Source organism: Cydia pomonella, chromosome 28 (genome assembly GCF_033807575.1).
Source record: "Cydia pomonella isolate Wapato2018A chromosome 28, ilCydPomo1, whole genome shotgun sequence".
Taxonomy (NCBI): Eukaryota; Metazoa; Arthropoda; class Insecta; order Lepidoptera; family Tortricidae; genus Cydia; species Cydia pomonella.
Window position 1 is genome coordinate 3,644,232 of NC_084730.1, and position 21,010 is coordinate 3,665,241.

A 21,010-nucleotide genomic window follows, 5' to 3' on the forward strand; every position below is an offset into this window, starting at 1 on the left:
TTTTGTTAAATATAACATTTTATGGTCCGCCGACTTTTTCTGTAAACAGTCATCTATTCATCAAGACGATTCTAACAAGTTGATGGTACAATAACATTGTACCATTCGTTACTCCGTAGTACAATAACATTAAAAATTTAAATTCAAAATAAGCGCAAATATGCACTTAATTTATTAGAAACGGCCAAGAATTATACGAAGAAGGTCGGCCGTTTTCGCGTTTTTTTGCTATAAGCGCCATCTAACCATCAACGCCTGAATTATGAAACCGCATAGAGAGAAAACAGAAAGGGAACTGAGCAAGCTGGCAGCTAGTCACTGGAGAAGTTCAAAAATAAACCGACAGATGTTGATTATGTAGCAATTTTGCTACAATATATATTGGCCACCACATCTATAGCAGATGATTGTTGCAGCGTCGGGTAAAATCAGGTGTTGCGGGGAGGTTGATTGCAACGTCTGCGGTGACTGAAGAGTCCAATACCAGAGCGGCATCTTCTGCCACAGCAATCACAAACATGACGAGAGTCCAAGGGAGGGTCTAGCAGTGCGGACTTTCTGCCTAAGGTTCTCTAACCAGTCATTATCACCGAAATTACATAGGAATGGAAAATGTCAGTTGGATTAGAAACCGGGAAGTGGGTGTAATATTATTTATATTTGTTCAAAATCAAAAATATTTAAAAAAGCGCTGGTGCCCTAGCGGTAAGAGCATGCTACTTGCAATTCGGAGGTCGCGGGTTCGAACCCCGGCTCGTACCAATGAGTTTTTGGGAACTTATGGGCCTAGTTTACCCTCTGGGTTGGAAGGTCGGATGGCAGTCGCTTTCGTAAAAACTAGTGCCTACGCCAATTCTCGGGATTAGTTCCAAAGCGGCAAAAAGCCGGGATAACGCGAGAAAGAAGAAGATCAAAATCAAAAATATTTTATTGGAATTTGGATGTAGTGAGTAAGAAGTGCGTACACGTGCAAAAAATCATAATTCAAATATCGCTTGGGCTCCCCCCTTCCGACGTTTAAGAAGCATGTGTTGCTCGAAGAGTAGAACAGTAATATAACTTTGGTAATGATAGGATAGTAATAACTTACCAGGTTTATCAGCGCAATCCAAAATATGTTGCAAAATAGGACGCCGAGCGTTAATACACATGGTGATGATGTGATGATCCATCATGCCTGCCAGCGCAGTATAACATGGTTTAGGATGGTAATGATGGGATGGTAATGATGAAGATGGTAATAATGTCAAAGGTAATGATGGCATATTAATGACTTACCAGGCTAGACAGCAGTCTGACATAGGCTTTAAGATGCGACGACGGGCATTGATAAACCAGTTGTTGACTTGAAGTAGCGGCAGCCTAGTTTATCTAATACAATACTGTATAATGCTATGATGATAACTGACTCAACAGGCTTCTTTAAATAGTTTTGTTTGTCTATTTTTATACTTTGACGAGCGCAAACAGGCGTGCGGCCCGCCTAATTGTCAAGCTACAACCGTAGCCCATGGGACGCATGCAGTTCAAGTGGAGGGAAGTGGAGTTACAGATTAAATAATGATGGGATGGTAATGATAATTTAACTTACCAGGTTTATCAGCGCAGTCTAACATGGGCGGTAAGATGCGACGACGAGCATTGATAAACAAGTTGTTGACTTGGAGTAGCTTCAGCCTAGTTTGTCAACATACTGTATTATATAATGTACTGCACAACATACTGTATATGCCATGGAATGGCATGGTGGTGGCATGTTGATGATGTGTTGACCCATCAGACCTATCAGCGAAGTCTAACGTGGTTAAGGATGGTAAAGATGACAAGGTAATGTAATATACTACGTAACATACTGTAGATGGCATAGTGATGATGTGATGACCCATCAGGCCTGTCAGCGCAGTCCAACAGGGTTTAGGATGGTAATGATGAAATGGTAACGATGGCATATTAATGTCTTACCAGGCTTTGTCAGCACAGTCTAGCATGGGCTGTAAGATGCGACGACGAGCATTGATAAACCAGTTGTTGACTTGGAGTAGCGTCAACCTAGTTTGTCAACATACTGTGTTATATAATATACTACGTAACATACTGTAGATGGCATAGTGATGATGTGATGACCCATCAGGCCTGTCAGCGCAGTCCAACATGGTTAAGGATGGTAATGATGACAAGGTAATGACTTACCAGGCTTGTCAGCACAGTCTAGCATGGGCTGTAAGATGCGACGCCGAGCATTGATAAACCAGTTGTTGACTTGGAGTAGCGTCAGCCTAGTTTGCGCCGCGAGTGTACGCTTTTCTTCCTCAGTCGGGTATGGGTGCTGAAAAAAGAAAAAGGTAAACTTATCATTACGAGTATCACCAAGTTAGGAATCATTTTGACCCAAAAGTCTTTTGTTCAAAATTTAAATTTTGTTTCTAAGTGGTTGTTTTTTTTTTTTTCAAAAAACTAACTACTTTTGGTTTATTTCAACATCAAATCGCGTAAATTAAAATCGCGTAAGAACTGTAAATTAAAATAAGAAAATAAGAAGTGTTCCTAGTTTTTCATACATATTTTAGGTACCTGTTCTTTATCTGTAACAGTCCATACAAAATTATGTGTAAAAAAAACCGGACAAGTGCGAGTCGTACTCGCCCACCGAGGGTTTAGTACTTTTTAGTATTTGTTGTTATAGCAGCAACAGAAATACATCGTCTGTGAAAAGTTCAACTGTCTAGCTATCACGGTACATGAGATAAATCCTGGTGACAGACAGACAGAAAGACGGACGGACAGCGGAGCCTAAGTAATAGGGTCCCGTTTAACCCTTTGGGTACGGAACCCTAAACATCACAAAACTGTCATTTTCTTCCTTTGAAATAACCCAAAATTTTATAATTTTTTGAATGCCCATTACTCACCACTTGCATGGCGTGCCGCGGGAGGACGCCGCGCTTGCCGTCTCTGTCTGCCGTCAGCCGTCCCTGTCACTCACCACTAGATGCTGGAACAGCCAGGCGCGCATGACTTGCGTGGCGTGGCGCGGGAGGACGCCGCGCTTGCCGTCTCTGTCTGCCGTCAGCCGTCCCTGTCACTCACCACTAGATGCTGGAACAGCCAGGCGCGCATGACTTGCGTGGCGTGGCGCGGGAGGACGCCGCGCTTGCCGTCTCTGTCTGCCGTCAGCCGTCCCTGTCACTCACCACTAGATGCTGGAACAGCCAGGCGCGCATGACTTGCGTGGCGTGGCGCGGGAGGACGCCGCGCTTGCCGTCTCTGTCTGCCGTCAGCCGTCCCTGTCACTCACCACTAGATGCTGGAACAACCAGGCGCGCATGACTTGCGTGGCGTGGCGCGGGAGGACGCCGCGCTTGCCGTCTCTGTCTGCCGTCAGCCGTCCCTGTCACTCACCACTAGATGCTGGAACAACCAGGCGCGCATGACTTGCGTGGCGTGGCGCGGGAGGACGCCACGCTTGCCGCTGGAGTCATCTTCGTCCTCGGGAGGGGGTGAGCCGGAGACGGAGGAGCAAGAGTTGTTGGAATTCGTTCCTGGAACATGAATATTAGTGATCAGCATAAATAAATAAAAATTAATAAACAAAACAGACTCCACAAAATTTTATAGTCTTCTTCATCAGCAGTGCGCAGTGATAAAAATAATAATATTCTTTATTGTGCACAACGAAAACATCGGAACTATGGGAGTAAAACTTTAACAAATCTTGTTAAGCGGACATAAAATAGTGCATACAGCCCTAAAAATATTCAAGTCCATAGGGATAGGAATAGTATAGTACTTACAGCCATAAAAATATTTACATTCATAGATATTCGAATATGTTTAAGGCTATAAGCACTCTTTTTACGTCCGCTTGATAAGTTTTGTTAAAGTTTTACTCCCATAATTCCGATCACTGTTCATCAGTTCCATGAAATGGTGCTCACCGAGAGAAAATGCACGAAATAATAAATAGAAACTTGACAAAATACACAATTTTTTTCTATGTAAAAAACGACTCGTAACTTTATTTTATTGTATTTATAAGCAAATTCCACGCTTCCTGTATTTTCTATTGAACTCTTAAATTAATAAATATATTAATTATGTTTTCTTAAAGAAACACTACATTGCGCTCCAGAACACTCATAGCTGACTTAGGGTCGAAGACCGCCAGGCTGAAGTGGGACTGGGCGGGTCACGTCTGCCGCATGCATCCGGATGGTGGGCTAGTATAGCCACCAAGTGGATGCCGCAAGTTAAGGCGGACGTGGCAGGTCCAGACGGAGATGGCGGGGCGACTTAGACACCTTCATCAGTAATTGGCCAGAAATAGCACAACAACGGGAGCTGTGGAGATCACGGGGAGAGGCCTTCACCCAGCAGTGGGACGCCATAACGAGCTAACTAAAAAAAAGGAGAAATAAGAATACCTGTGAAAGAATCCGTTGATATCAACCCGGCACCGATTTGACTTATTGGCGTGGAACCTTGCACCACGAGCGATTCTGAAAATACAAGGGAGGTATAATATACCTTTTCTCAAACTTGCTATGAAATGATGACATGACTTACGTCAAATTAGGTCCGGAAATACTACATATCAGGTGGCATGAGTGAAGATGATATCATGAATTAATGAATATAAATAAATGACAATATTTTTATGTTTGCATAGTTGTTAGCTTCTTTACGCAAAAACGATCGAAAACATTTCGATGTGTTAGATTAGATTATTTTATTTCATGATGTAAGTTTCAATACAAATTTGCCTAAGCCAAAATTATAAGAATTCACATCACGATCATCAAAAACTAGAAACTAACATGCAAAAATTCCATAAAAACCATGAAATAATATAATATATGATGATTATGTGATGATTGATTTTCGATGATTTGTGATCAAATATCAAATATCAAATATCAAACATTTATTCAGCAAATAGGCCACAGGGGCACTTTTACATGTCCATTTTTACAAACAATAAATTAAAAAAAAAAACAATTACAAATATCGAATCTATGAAATAATAAATACTTTATTAGAGATGTATACTGTCTCTAAATGTCAAATTACACAAAAAAAACTATGATAAAAAAATAAAACCATAAAATACTAAAATTCTTTAGAGATGTATAAGTCTCTAAGTGTCGGAGATAAAATATAAAAAAATATATTAAATTATCCTTAGAGATGTAGAGGGTCGCCAAGGCTTGAATTCTTATATAAATAATTAAAAGACAAAAAAATTAAAACAGACAAGAACCGAATGAAGTGTCTCACGTTAATGTCACTCAAAAGTAAAGTTACATACTTTAACATAACCTGTACCCCGTGTAAGCTTAAACAGACCGGTCTCCACAAACAGCACCCGTTCACGGGTATGACGTGTATCTCAGCCATCGCCTCCCTCAACCTTCATTCGGGAAAGTGGCGACCCGATCAACGACGCCACCGTAAGTAAAGACTTTTAAGCGAGCATGACATGTTCAAGCTGCCGGGTTGTATTAATATAAATATAATAAATAAAAAAAAGTGAGATACAACATTTGTGCTTGTAAGTTACATTAAAGACGGCATAGCGCCACATAAACGCGACTACATATTATTCATAAGGAGTGCCTACCTATAAAACTAAATTATAATTATAAAGTGAATAAGGTATATCGTAAGAAATACTCACGCGGGTCGGGCCTGGGGGCCGCGAAGGGCAGGTCGGCGAACACGGGGTAGGGCGGCGGCGCCGGCAGCGGAGCCACGGGCGACTGCTAATCAAATCCGAATGTTTTGCAATCATCCATATAAAAATACATAAAATAGTAGTGTCTATTGTTAACTAAAACGGCGCGTGCCACTACCTGCAAAAAAAGGGCCCGGTCACTTTAACCGTTTATTTAATTACAACTCCTATGGTAATTGAAATAAGATTCAAAATGAACAAACGGAAAAATAATTTGCGAGTTCTTGTGTGGTCCCTATACGGTTAGTGAGTGCCGGCGATTCGAACGCTACCGAACCAGTCTAAAATGTGTCCTCGATATGCGTAACAAAGGCGCGTTATCGGAGAGCGCACCTACACTGGTTTTTTGAGCGTTGGACTAGCCCGCGCTCAGGATTATACGGACCTTATTTTGCAGGTAGTGCCACGCGTGGTTTTAGTTAACAATAGACAAAAGATTAGCCGCTTCGGGCCAGCTTCAAATCGAACGACTATATCTGTGACTATCCAAGTTACAGTTCCAAAATTTACTAAAATGATGCATGTAAAAAATAACACAATACCTACACAAATTATAAATTAACGTACATTTCATACCTGATACTGTGGGGAATTGGAAGTGCTGGAATGATCGTCTAAGGAGCCCGAGAGATTATTATTGCTTTCCACGCCACCTGGAATAAGATACTTTTTAGATACTGAGAAACAGAATAAGTTGCGTTGTCTTGTTTCTGATCACTCTGTCACGCTTGTCTTCTATAAAATAAATAAAAAAGTGAAGTGATATTGTATGTCATTCTAGCTATATTTTACACGTGAAAAATTCAAAACAAAATTTCATCTCATACAAAAAGCTCCACTCTGTCACATTTTTTTGAGACTAGAAACAAGACAACTAAAAGAATGTTGATCAAATAAATGAATACAGGTTGCGAGGATAGCCTATCTATCAAGTGTGACTGAATCTTCTAAAGTAGGAAATCAAGGATCATGCGCTTTGAAGGGTTTACCATCCTGTGGCCAAAATCGAAAGCTTAAACTTGACATTGACATTTCAGTCCAATAAGCAGATGCTGCCCCAATAGTTCATGCTCCCTTGCCCGTTGAAGGGCCTGCCATCTTGTGGCCAAAATCGAAAACTTAAACTTGATACTCTTCACGACAAAGCATGTGCTGCCCTATACAGTCACACTCTTTTGCGCGATGTCTGCCATCTTATGGCCAAAATCAACAATTCAAACTTGACATTGACTCTTCACGTCAACGTAGGTGCTGCCCTGATGCCCTCTTCTGTCACACACACTCCTTTGCTCGTTTTAGGCTGCCATCTTGTGGCTTAAATCGAAAACTTAGCTTGCGGCCATCAAGTGGGACCCGGGTATGTCCTTAAACTACGTCCACAAGAGAGGTATGGGCATTGTGAATGTCATCTCGCTCTGTATGGTAGGGCACAGCACAGCGGATGTCATTCCAGATCTAGAGCAGAAAATCGCAGCCAAATAACACTAGACCCTACTCATAGTGTTGTGTTCCTCTGGAGTTGCAGGCGTACATAGGCTACGGATACTGCTTACCATCAGGCAGGCCGTATGCTTGTTTGCCACCGACGTAGTATTAAAAAAAAAAGTACCAACCTCCCGTGTAGTCAGTCCGTAGTAGATTCTCGCTCTGCATCTTCGTCTTCAAACAGGCGATGTAGCGTCCGCAGAAGTCGCGGCATAGCTCCTGCACCTTTTCTAGTTCTAGCAGGTGGATCCTGAGTACCTATAAGTAAGAATAACAATAAGTCCACTCTAAATCTCCAGCTCTCTAGACCATCGAGGCGAGTCATCATCTCTCAGTCGTCTCTCGTCTACCAGTTTCGTTTTTAGCCCAGTATTTAGTCCATCGCTTATTCATATCCATATTTATTTCCTATATGCATGAAACACGTCAACACATTATAACGATAAAATGAACACTTAATACATTTTCGATCATTATTTATAAAATAAATCGACGACCGGTTTGGCCTAGTGGGTAGTGACCCTGCCTACGAAGCTGATGGTCCCGGGTTCAAATCCTGGTAAGGGCATTTATTCGTGTGATGAGCATGGATATTTGTTCCTGAGTCATGGGTGTTTTCTATGTATTTAAGTATTTATAAATATGTATATAAGTATTATATATATCGTTGTCTAAGTATCCACAACACAAGCCTCATTGAGCTTACCGTGGGACTTAGTCAATTTGTGTAATAATGTCGTATAATATTAAAAAAAAAAACATTATAAATACATATTAATCACACAATGTCAGATTATTAACAAGAATAATAATACTTACTTACTTACTTCACTGGCTCAGTGACCCAAATAGGTTCTTAGCCTCTAACACATGAGAGTGCCACTCTGCCCTATCCTGCGCCACTTCGCGCCAGTTGGGTATTCCGAAGAATAATAAGAATAGATTTAAAAATTAAAGAAAATAAAATTCAATTAAATGTCACAGAATTCTCGGATGTCATTAAATGCATTATTAATTAGCCATTTCTTTAATTTCCTATAAAATGAGTTATTATTTTCTACGTCTTGTAAGTATGTAACTTGGGATAGCATTGTAGATCTTCGGACCGATTACATAGCTGGTTTTGGTGGACTTGGTTAGTCTGCATTTAGTTGTAGCTAGTTTCCCCCTTACACCCAATAGTATATAGTACATTTAAAATTTAATTTACTCGCAATACTTAGATAATAGTTATACAATGGGAGATGCTGCCTCTGCAGGCGTCCCATGAAATATGCGCCCATTATATTTCAAGATTTCCCTCGATATCTCCAGGATCACTCAGATCCTGACGTAGTTCCAAAACCAACTGTAAGTATTATATATCCTATAAGATTTTTAAAAATGAGATCAGGCGTCTACGAGAAATAGGGGTACTAATAAAAAAGAAAAGCTCCTCGTACGAAAGAAAGTCAATTAAAAACTGCTTGCCACTTTGCGTTTTCGCGTTGAATTCTTGAAGTGCAATGAACAGTATGATATTTAAGATGGAATGCTCACCTGTATGCTCTTAATCATAAGCCCATCTATCTCCGGGTCGTCGACCAGGAACGGACGCCGGTCCCTCCGCTGATGCTGCACGAAGGCCTGCAGGTCAGCGCCGAAGGCGTCGGCAGCTGGGGGCTCCGCCCCCGCCGTGGCTTGCTCGCATCGCTCGAGCAGGAGGGCTAGCAGCGGGAACAGGGGATGTCTGAAATGAGAAGGTTTTTAATGTATGGTTTTACACATATTTAATGCGCTTATTAGTTAGGCTGTCACTAGCTAAATATGCCTGGCGAAAAAATCTGTCAATACTCAATGTATGGTGGCACTTATATGTGGACAGATCTGACAAACATCTATACGTGCCCTAGCTAGCTAGCGCGGTGGTTCAGGCCTCTACGGTCACTTTTGAGGGGGCAAAAGAGCTGTTATATTAAATAATCAAGATGATGTATATAGCAATTAAACATTGTTAGACACCATGGTAAAAGGCTTTTTCCTGTATCGTTTGATCATGTTCCGCTCCACTTCTAGTTGGCCGCTTCGATCCCAGCATAACTCCACCATCTGCTTTCTATAAGGTACACAGCCCGCTCCTATAAGGTACACTTACTTGTAGACGGCCCGCTTGTCCGCCTCAAAATGCGTCTGGTCGGCGTCGGCGGCGGACGCAGCACCCTGCAACCCTCCCCCCACTCTCTGCATAAGGTACACAACCCGCTCCTATAAGATCCACTTATTTGTAGACGGCCCGCTTGTCCGCCTCAAAATGCGCCTAGTAGTCGTCGGCGGCGGGCGCAGCACCCTGCAACCCTCGCCCCATTCTCTGTATAAGGTAGATAGCCCGCTCCTATAAGGTACACTTACTTGTAGACGGCCCGCTTGTCCGCCTCGAACTGCGCCTGGTCGCCGTCGGCGGCGGGCGCGGCGCCCTGCATCCCTAGCACCGCCCCCGCCCCGCCACCATCTAAAAAAAGCAGACAAACACATTAGACACATACAGATGTACAAAACTGGCGTATCAGAACTCTGGCAGCATGAGGGATAATCTCTCCCATGGACTCTGACATCAGTATAATACCAAAAGCAGAGCTACAGGAGGACAGTGATCTAGAACCCATTGCAACCCAATGGTTAAATGTGTCCGCAGACCGAGATGGTGAGCTTCAAGTTCCTGCAGAGGCCGAAAGCAAGAGCTCCGCTTAGGGTCTAGTGCTTTCTTGCGAAGCCGAAAGCCATATATTAAATATTAGCTAATTATCTGCAGAATGTCCTAGATCGGATACCTACGGCACGGGATGAGGTGGGGTTGATTACCAGCCTGTTCGCTGGTGGATATTTTTTAGTTTAACCCTTAAGTCGGCTGAAAACGGGTTGAAAAATATTCGTATGTCTTGCAGTTTTCGTTTTTTTCCATATTGCCCCCAATCCCCATTCAGTTCAACCTTTAATCCAAAGGGTACGTACTTATTATCGGTTAATACAAGGATGTTACACGACTGTTATAAATGTTGAATTGAAAATGAACCTTATCGGTAATGTGGTACTTTTGTGAAAACATCATACTTAAAATAATAAAGGTACCAACATGCAAACAGATTTTTGTTTAGGTTTTCTTGACGTAATGCAACACATTTGATTGATTGATTAAATGATTATATTCATCTTTTAAATGCTCACATATAGGGCGTGCTTCCGGTAATGGTGTTTTATACAAAATCAGTCCGGAAACCAGGAATACCTGGGATCCGCCGTAAAATCTCAGACCCGAGAGCATTCCCTCGACGTAATATGTTCAATTGTAATACGTAGATCCATATAAACATTATTTATAAAGTTATTTATTAGTAGATAGAGAGAATCATACTGTCTTTTTCTTACGCTACTAGCACCCAAAAAAGGGATAAGTATAGTTTTCTATGTTCTTACTGACTGACACGTTATGCTTGCCAGACTATAGTAAAAAATCTCAATAAAAACCTCTCATATCAACAAAAAGTATACCTATATACTTATATTTATATGGCAACATTTTAGCCTATCAAAGACGCTGTCACTTTTTTTATACCACGACGGTGGCAAACAAGCATACGACCCGCCTGATGGTAAGCAGTCACCGCAACCTATGATACTTACGATGATAACTGCCAGACATAGAAATGTTTGTGGCAAAATAAAGTGTTTGATAAAATGAAACATCGACATGACTGTAATCTATGTTACCTTAACGTTACCTACGAGTATATACCTATATTTTATGAAGTGAAGATAGCTACCGCAAAATACACAACAGCTTCGATATCTTCTTTAATATATTGGTCGTTTTCTATTCTTTTAGCGCTGTATACTAACGGTTTATGTTTTTATTTTTAAGTACAAAATAAATGTAGTAAAGAAATTATGTAAAGATTTGTAATTAATTTTCAATCTTGAAATTCCTTGGTAATTAACAGCGAGTAGAATTTACATCTCTTAATTATTAATTTATGACTGACTTATCGATAACAGATTTATCGATGTTTATTTTTTCAAACACTCGTTTTTGCCATAAAAACTTCTATGTCTGATAATTGCACACGTGCAAGTGTCACTTAAGTGTGTAGATAAAAAAAGAATATTTTTTTTTTTGATAATCTTACAACCTACCGACCTAGCCCCAAACTAAGCAAATCTTGTACTAAGGGGACTAGGCGACGATATACATAAGTATATAGATTAATACATACTTATATACATAGAAAACACCCATGAATCGAAAACAATTTTTTGAGATAACATATGGACTTAAAAAAATATATGTGTATTTAGAGACTTACCTGCAGGCGAACTGTAAATACACTTTGCAGGGATCTGTCTAGATTTAAACTTTTTACTGTGTATAAATAAACATACATTTATATTTCACAGTAATTTCATTATACCCATTATTATTCAATTTCACAGCTACAATTTTTAAACGCCCACATAATACCATAGATATTAAACAAACCACTACCAAGGAAAACTAGAAACCATTACCCTCACCCCACAAACAATAGCCAACACACGCCGCAACTCCCGGCAATAAAAAGAGATATTAAACCAGCCAGCACATTCATCACAAATGTTGCAGATTGATATAAGATAAGATACCCTGGCGTACGAGACTCGCAGATAATGGCTTTTATAAGGCTTTTTAATTTACCTTACAAATATTCTGCGATCAGACGAACCTAACGAGAAAAGTCTTTTCTTTCCACCGAAATGACAATTGAATCGCCCAAATGTGGAATGATCTGTTATTTCAGTATAAATTGCAGATGGCTATTTTAAGGCTTTAATTTACTTTACAAATATACACATAACCGACGATGACCGGTCTGGCCTAGTGGGCCCTGCCTATGAAGCTGATGGTCCTGGGTTCGAATCCCGGTAAGGGCATTTATTTGTGTGATGAGCACAGATATTTGTTCCTGAGTCATGGATGTTTTCTATGTATTTAAGTATTGTTGTCTGGGTACCCATAGCACAAGCTTTCTCTGCTTACTGTGGGACTTAGTCAATTTGTGTAATAATGTCCCTATAATATTTATTTATACAAGAACCTAACGTGAAAGATCTTACTTATAAATCCAACACTAACTCCTCGTTGGTCGTCGGGGTTGTAAACTTTTCAATCAAAATATATAGATGTCGCTGACGTGTCACCATTACAATGACAAGATTCGCTGGTACAGACGAACGATCGGCTGGTGTAATTCTTTCTTTTTTACAAGCTTTTTATTTAAAAATTATATATTCCCGATTTCCGATTGAGCTGATATTACAGGCAGAGATCCTAATACAATAATAAATCGGATGACAATGCAATGTTATGATGACGTGGAGCTGATCTGATGATGGAGACAGGAGGTGAGGTCTCGATGAGTATTAGTTGCCCGTGGAAAAAAGTACAGTCAGCGATAAAAGCGTGTACGTATAATGAATTTTTTAGCAAAACAATTTTTACATTTATAGGACAATTTATACACAATTCGACCTAGTCCCACAGTAAGCTGACGAAGGCTTGTGTTGTTGGTGCTAAACGACGATATATAATTAAATATACTTAGAAAATATACATAGCTCAGGAACTACTATTTCTGATAAACCCACAAGCAAATGCCCTTACCAGGATTCGCACGTGGGAACCTGGGGGCCAACCGCGAAAACCGAAATTCGCAAATTGCGGGGACCTTTCTCTTTTACTCTCACTATGACGTAATTAGAGTGACAGAGAAAAATGCCCGCAATTGACGAACTTCGATTTTCGCGGTTATAGCCCTGCTTCGTAGGCAGAGACGGCAGACGGCCGGCGGAGAGTCAAGGAGACTAGGCCAGGAGGCAGTTGAAATCGGTAGCCAGTTGGACTTTTATCTTTTTTTCGTGTCGAGGTTCCTTTTTCAAACTATGGATGCCGAGTAGGCAGCGGTGTTGATGTTCACAACCCTGGCTGTCGCGTCCCTCAGATCCAGCTCCGAGCATTAATGTCGGCATGCCGGGCACGCCAGTAGATATGCCATGGTTTGCATTGCTGTGTCGCAGGTACTTTGAGTCGAGGGGCTACGCAGCAATCCCCATATGGACTTTAATGGAATCGAATGACAACAAAAATTCTAATTAGGAAGATTTTCTAAGACCCTTCTTAACAAACAGCTCACAGTACTTTTATGGATATAAGCAAGATATTATTTCCCAACTTGCCTATTCACCTGACTTTGCCTACAGCTATTGGGATCGTAATTAACGAACAAAAGAACCCTCGCAATTTGAGGAAAAGAGGGCTTTGCTATTACCATCCCTTACTAACATCGCGCGTGATCCAATATAAATTGATCCCAAATTATATCCCCGGTCCCGAGGGGACCTTATACATCTCCAAACTTAATGTATTAACCGTGGAGACTATACGTCTCTGTAATATTGTATAATATTCTTGACTTGGTACATACATTTTATTTTGACACTTGGAGAGACTTTACACCTCCAAATCTTATTAGTACTCTGACATTGGGGACCTTTTACATCTCCAGATTTAATGTATTCTAACCATAGACTATACATCTCTATTGTATTGTAGTAATTATTTATTTTAAGATTATTATAATGTAATGTTTACCCAGGTATTGGCTGTTGTATTTATAAATGTTGTTATGTTACTATAATGTTTTACTGACTTGTAAAAGAGCCCTTGAGACCTACTTGCAGAATATTTTTTTGAATTTTGAATACAGGTGATAGATAGAGGTATTTATTTGCACTCAGCCGAATACTACATAAAGTTAAGTAAAGCCTGACCAGGAATATATGATCACGCGCCATATTGCGGAATTTCATTAAAACTAAATTTTTCATACTAAACTAAACTGTCACCCGATACATGAGAACAACAGCGCCCTCTTGACAATGATCATATATTTCTGGTCGGGCTTTAAGCTTATAGGCTGTTTTTACTATCATAGCAATACTTTGCGATTAATGGATTCGCATTAATTATTTTAACATTATTAATAGCACGCTACATCAAGTCGTCAAGATGATATTCAAATAACGTTGTCCACACAAAAAAAAAACAATTATCTCTCTACATACTACCACAGATATTACACACCAAATTATACGATTGTAAAACAAATGCATGTGGAAAAAATTGAAAATCACCGTAATGCGTCGACCAATGCGTTTCACTAAACAGAGGGGGTTAGCTATGAGAACAACAGCCCTTATTGCTCCCGAACGATTCCTGGCAAACAAGGGGTGATTATTACCGTTTGTTTTAATAATTTAGGTTTTATTTACCCGGCTGGTAGGATTTTTTCCTTCCGTCTTACTATTTACCACCACAGTAAGTTGAACATGTAAATTTGATTTTTTTTATACCACGTCGATGGCAAACAAGCATACGGCCTGCCTGATGGTAAGCAGTCACTGCAGGATGGACGCCTGCAACACCAGAGACATCTACATGCGTGTTGTTGACCCTTAAAAAACCTGTAAACAATTTTTTTGAAGAATCCCATACTGTAGCCCCTCGGGAAAACCTCGGCAGGGATTGTTCACCACTGTTGAACCTATTTTATTACAAGCTTTTATTTACTTTCACCTGACCGTTGTCTGTTTGTAATCAAATCTTGCAAGTTAAATTTGACCCAATTCCCGGTTTCCGATGAAGCTGAAAATTTGCATACATATGTAAGTCGGGTGACAATGCAATATTATGGTACCATTGAAATGATCTAATGATGGAGACAGGAGGTAGCCATAGGAACCCTGTGATAAAACAACGTAACCTAATTGTGTTTGGGGTTTTTAGAATTGTCTCGATGAGTATTAGTTACTTGTGGAAAAAGAAAGTACAGTCAGCGATAAAAGCTTGTACCAAAAATGATTTTTTTGCCAAAAACTTATTTATGTGTGTGTGCAAAACAAATTATTTTTCATTTTTTTTTCAGGAGGTTATGGATATTTTGTACGACAGTCGAGTGTAAGACCTGATGTTACTTGGAGAAATATTAAAATTAACATTGGAATAAAATTGTGGAATACAATACTTATAGTGAGTTAAAGTTAAGGCTTTAAGGCACTTTCCCCCCAGAGCCCATTTTTTTAGACTGCATAGCTGCCGCGTCGAAAGATGGTCCCTTTAACAGTTTATTTTTATGTGGAGTATGTATTATTGTAAATATATAATACTAGCTTTTAGGTAGTAAGGTTTCCCCGGATTTGTCCTAGTTTAGAGGGCATCCGGGGAGCGTCCGGGGTGGCTTCATTTGTAGTCCGGCTTTAAAAATTTAAAGTCTGGCCGCCCGCGACACATGTACAACCTGTTTAAAAAAACGAGGCGAGAATTATTATTGTTTACAATATAATTATTACCGGGGTTTCGCTCAGTCGTCATTAAATAAATAAATAAATAAATATTATAGGACATTATTACACAAATTGACTAAGTCCCACAGTAAGCTCAATAAGGCTTGTGTTGAGGGTACTTAGACAACGATATATATAATATATAAATACTTAAATACATAGAAAACACCCATGACTCAGGAACAAATATCCATGCTCATCACACGAATAAATGCCCTTACCAGGATTTGAACCCGGGACCATCGGCTTCGTAGGCAGGGTCACTACCCACTAGGCCAGACCGGTCGTCTACTGAGAATTTCATTATAGTGCTTGTGAGTATTGTTATCGCTGATTTTATTTGTGTATTATCGTGTCGGTTCCCCTTCCCCGGGTAAAAGAAAAATAACATGCGCTACTAACTAACTAAGTAATATTGATATGATTTCGCTCAACTTTGGTCATTATTTGCGGTAACTAACAGGATTTCTATTATCTTTTTACTACTCGTATATAATGGAATATCACTGTAATCCATACTGAAAGAATAAGATAGATATTTATTCTAATCAATTTACCTCTAATTAACCACTATTTTTCAAAGATACAAAAAGCAAGCTTTTCTCATGTAATTTTATAAAACCGGTGTTTAAAAGATTAATACATACTTACTTACTTACTTACTCCGTTGGCTCAGCGACCCAAAATGAGACTTGGCCTCCGACACAAGACAGCGCCACTTTTCTCGGTCTTGTGCGACCTCTCGCCAATTGTCGACTCGAAGCTCGCGCAGATCCGCCTCCACCATGTCGCTCCAGCGATACCTAGGGCGTCCGATAGGACGTCCTGCTAGGCGACCCAGGTACGATCTTTTTACGTTCCGATCTTCGTCCATTCTCTCAAGGTGGCCCAACCAACGGAGTCTGTGGGCTTTACTTTCTCCCATGATGTTAATACATGTTCGACATATTTGTCGTTTAAGGAGTAAATGTTAATTTACTCCATTTACATATTATTATGTGAGTATAACTTAATTGTTGACTAAAAACAGTCCGTTTTTGGGCGAATCCATCTAGAACTTAACATTTTTTCTATACGGATCCGTATTTTCCGAATTATCCGGATCCGTCAAATTTTAATATCCGAAATATCCGGATCCGAAAAATTGACGGATATTGCAAACCCTAAACACAACATAGATATCATTGAACAAAATAGTCGCCTTCAGTCGCCATCTGATATATCGGAGCGGCTAAGGTGCTCACAAATATCTGAACACGCGTATTGTCAAGGCGCTAGAGTGCGTACTAAAAATAATATCGTATCTTCGAATAGTGTTTACTCCTATCCAAATATATGCCCCTAAACTATAATACCCGTATATTTCTTGGAGGAGTTACGTCTAAACATTTACGACTTTTCATTCCTCAACACAAACAAGAGAATTTTCCAGAAATATTCTTAAGTATTGCTTCAAATAGAGAATGTTTCTGCAGCGAGGAAACGCACACTTTACATTCTTCTGGAGATGCTGTAGTGATGCACTGATGATATCGATATCAACTTCTAGGGAAATCAAATTTTATTATTAAATATTTTGTTTTATTGTTACGGCAACGTAACTCAATAACAAACTATACATGAGAAGTAAAAAAAAAAACAAGCGTACGTGCCACCTAATGTTAGCACATTGAGTACCGGGAACCCGCTCGGCGGGTTCTCTGTTCGTAGTCGCTTTCCTCTACAAAGCGGGAAAACGCTGGGATCGGCTACGAAAACGTTCGTAGCGAATGTTAGTTAATTTTCCGGATTGTCACTTTTTAGGGTAAATACATTTATATGGCGTGTGATTTGAGGCACCGGAAAGTTAATTTTCCATACAAAACCTTTTTAAATTCCTAATGAATAGGGTTGCCATCCGTCCGGGTTTCCCCGGATTTGTCCTAGTTTAGAGGGCGTCCGGGGAGGACTTCATTTGTAGTCCGGGTTTAAAAATTTAAAGCCTTAGGCCGCCCGCGACACACGCACAACCTGTTTAAAAAAACCTGTTGAAATGTCCGGATTCTGGACTCTAAAATCCGGGGTTTTCACGCGTCTTGTCCTGGTTTTAAAATTTTAGAGATGGCAACCCTACTAATGAATAAACCTGATGATCTGATATATATTTTTAAATTACCCCTAATTAGGTAATTCTACTTCAAGTGTTCTATTCACCAATGTCCTTAACTTTCGGGATCCAAAAAATCATTAGAATCTAATTTTGAGCAGCATAATGACATTTTCACACAAATTTGTCGATATTAGATATTTTTCGCCACCCTAGCAACACTACAAACGCGGTGAAACAGATAAGTTAGCCATTTAGATTCCGAACGTGCGCGCTCGATCCGTTCGAATTTTGAATATTTACAATACACGTATACTAGACTGGAGAAAATGCGGAATTTATTGAAAGAAGCGTTGTCTTTGGCTTATGAAGTACGTGCGTTTGTCGATAGTTTGCTTAATCTGTGGTTTCGTTTAGCGTTTTGTTGACTCTTCTGCACGGCTAGCACATGATTACACGCGGGATAACTCGCGCCGCGAGAAACAACAGTCGCGTGTCACAAATTTCTATCTCGACCTGTCAGTTTCTCGATTTTGGTAGCATAAGTTGGCAGATCGAGAAAAGAATTCCACGCGAGAGAGCCATCCCGCGCGCGACTTAGCCAGTGTGGCCATTTATACTTGGAACAAACTTTTCTTTCGTGGCAACACTGAATCGGTACTAACATAATCGGAAAAATAATGAATAGTCAGCTTTAGAAACGGAACGTCCCTAGTCACGATAACTTTGTCTCCTTCTCGCAGTATTAAGATTAAAGAAATAGCAAATATTATTTTGAAGTCGGAAATGTCAATGTGTCAATCATAATTTGATTCGCTTTGTCGTTACAAGTTGGAGTACATTATTATATCTAAAGATAATTACCTACCTAATAATTAAATACCACTCCTTACGAATGATTGGTATTTTTTAAAGATAATTGAGATTACCCGAAAGTGTTGGCAAATGAGCTACCATCTTTACAAAGAAGACTGAAGATCTCATGATAATCCCCAACATATCTTCCTTGTGGCTGGCTAGTTGCTGCACCGCTGGCTTTGAAGATAGATTGATGACATGCACAAGTCTGTCATCAAACACGGCGCCTATACCTAAGCATGCTGCTGCTGGGCGCAGCCATCCTGCCACGGAGGACATAGAAGGGCTCAAGTTGGGAACCTACTCCATACAACGACACTCGAATGTTTAAAACAATGAGTTATTTTTGCGTGTTTTGTATTTTAGCGATCTACGGATGCAGCGTTAGTTTTCTCATATTGCAAATACACAAAAACATTAAGTTATTTTATTTACTCTGACCTCTTTTAGATATTTAGATTTAAGTACGACTACTACGACTCCCACCGAACGGGCGGAGTCGGATCGCATTTCACATTTAGGGTCTCCCCAAACCAGTCGACGCGGAGTCGGCTTTCGCCGAGTGTTTTACACCACACTATTCGCATTTAGCCGATCGACCGTCTCCGCGGTTGGACACCTGCGTTTAGCAGTCTCATCCTCCTTGCGGCCGTAGAGACGCCCGATCGCCTGCGACTTGCTATCGCAACAGTTGTAAAGCGACGGTCGGCTCTCCCGTGCTCCGTCCTGCCGTCGAGACGTCAAACAGCACACGTACAGCCGTTGAGTCCGACGAACAGATGTAGGACAGCGGGTGATCGGCAATCGTAAATCTCATTTTTGGAGACTGGTTGTTAGTAACAACCTGAGTTTGAAATTGAACAGACCTGTAAGATTATTTTCCTTGGTAATTGTTACATATTATATAACAACCTGTGATGATGGATATTTTACGTAGACGGGCATGGAAAAAAAGGCTTACCAGCATTTTTATCGTAGCCTACTTGTTGGAAGAGAAAAGCACCTACACCAGAAAAAGCGGAGGCGACCGTGGGTTGATTCTTTGTGGCAATATAGATTAAGTGAAGGTGAATTTAATTTACGATATCCTCGTTTGAGACTCGATCCAAAAATTTTTTACGATTATTATGGCCGTCATCGGCTCTGTTCGGCCGTCGTCAGCTATGTTCGGCCGTCGAAGACGCTGATCGGCTTCCGCCAGCTCTGACCGGTCCTTATCGTAGGTACTCGGCCGTTATCGGAGCCGTTCAACTCTTTCCGGCACCGTACGGCGGTATAAGGAGATTTATGAATGCGAACGTGTGCGGTAGGCTGCAAACAGCGTCGTACGAATGCGAACAGCTTTACGGCAAAACGCCGTTTTCCCGTCGAAAGACGTCGTTTCGCGTGGGCCGAGCCGATTTACGACTTATTCGCTCTTATTGCGTTGACATAAAGCTTTTTCCGTACGCGATTTGCCGAAACGGCGTCGACTAGTTTGGGGAGACCCTTATGTGGCCGCAAGCAGGTCGGCTGCTCGCGGACGCGGAGACGCCTCCGGACGGATTCTATCGCTTCTGCGCTATCCTATAATATATAGGCACATTAAAAATGCGCTCCGGTGCGGCCTGACTCCAGCCAGTCGGTGGGAATCGTACATTAGGGTGGTAACTACAGAATACTCGTATTACGGCCGTGGCCTTTTGCAAGGTGGAGGTTGAGTTGGGCTGCCAGATTCATTATTTTGCATTATTTTATTATCTGCGTATAATAAAATAATGCAAATAGTAACAAAAGTGTACTTAGACACCTACTTAGGGTAAGTAATAGGTACCTAAGTACAGTAGTTGTAGGTTACCTTACCCAATCTGAAGGCTTTCTCCAAAGTTTTAAAATACATTGCGTTTTTGTACTACTACTACTACTTCACTCGCTCAGTGACCCAAACAAGATCTTGGCCTCTGACGCAAGAGAGCGCCACTCTGCCCTATCCTGCGCCACTTCACGCCAGTTGGTATTCCGATGGCGAACAGGTCTTTTAGGACTTCGTCACTCCAGCGGTATCTGGGACGCCCAGACGGACGTTTTCCACCCGGGTGCACCACATACACTCTTCTCACAGCACGATCCTCTCCCATCCTCTCTAGGTGGTGCGTTTTTGTACACATATTATAAATCATTAGTACCCGGATATACCTATAATTAAACCCCAAGACCGCGGTTTATATCCCACAATCAATTGAAGCACGTGACGAGTTTTTGTACTTAGGTGGTGGTTTATTTAACTATTTGCGTATATATTTTTTAGGTGGTAGGTTGCATGCATTGACTGTAAAAACACGCGTGTAAGTGTAACGGGTTAGCACTGATTGACTAGCACTTAATTATTTCGTGGATTTTTGTATCAATTAATACGGATTTCCACAAAGTAATTTCTATTAATCACCCTCCAGTCAATTCGC

The 21,010-nt window shown here is 40.7% G+C and overlaps 1 protein-coding gene and 1 long non-coding RNA gene across 3 annotated transcripts in view; both read right to left on the minus strand.

Moving 5' to 3' along the window:
• Positions 1-21,010, minus strand: part of LOC133533144 (uncharacterized) — a 79,367-nt gene that overhangs the window by 9,076 nt on the left and 49,281 nt on the right. The window lies entirely within an intron of this gene.
• The window catches only part of LOC133532927 (homeobox protein PKNOX2-like), a 52,490-nt gene that overhangs the window by 1,379 nt on the left and 30,101 nt on the right, over positions 1-21,010 (minus strand). The window contains exons 2-9 of one of the 2 annotated variants that reach the window (XM_061871793.1): positions 9,605-9,704; positions 8,756-8,945; positions 7,345-7,474; positions 6,308-6,384; positions 5,675-5,756; positions 4,422-4,496; positions 3,400-3,539; positions 2,191-2,326 (exon numbers count right to left, since the gene is read on the minus strand). In XM_061871793.1, the coding sequence (XP_061727777.1) occupies positions 2,191-2,326; positions 3,400-3,539; positions 4,422-4,496; positions 5,675-5,756; positions 6,308-6,384; positions 7,345-7,474; positions 8,756-8,945; positions 9,605-9,675 (901 nt within the window). In that variant the 5' untranslated portion in view covers positions 9,676-9,704. Of the gene's footprint in view, positions 1-2,190; positions 2,327-3,399; positions 3,540-4,421; positions 4,497-5,674; positions 5,760-6,307; positions 6,385-7,344; positions 7,475-8,755; positions 8,946-9,604; positions 9,705-21,010 lie in introns of both variants that reach the window. The other variant, XM_061871792.1, reaches the window with a different exon arrangement.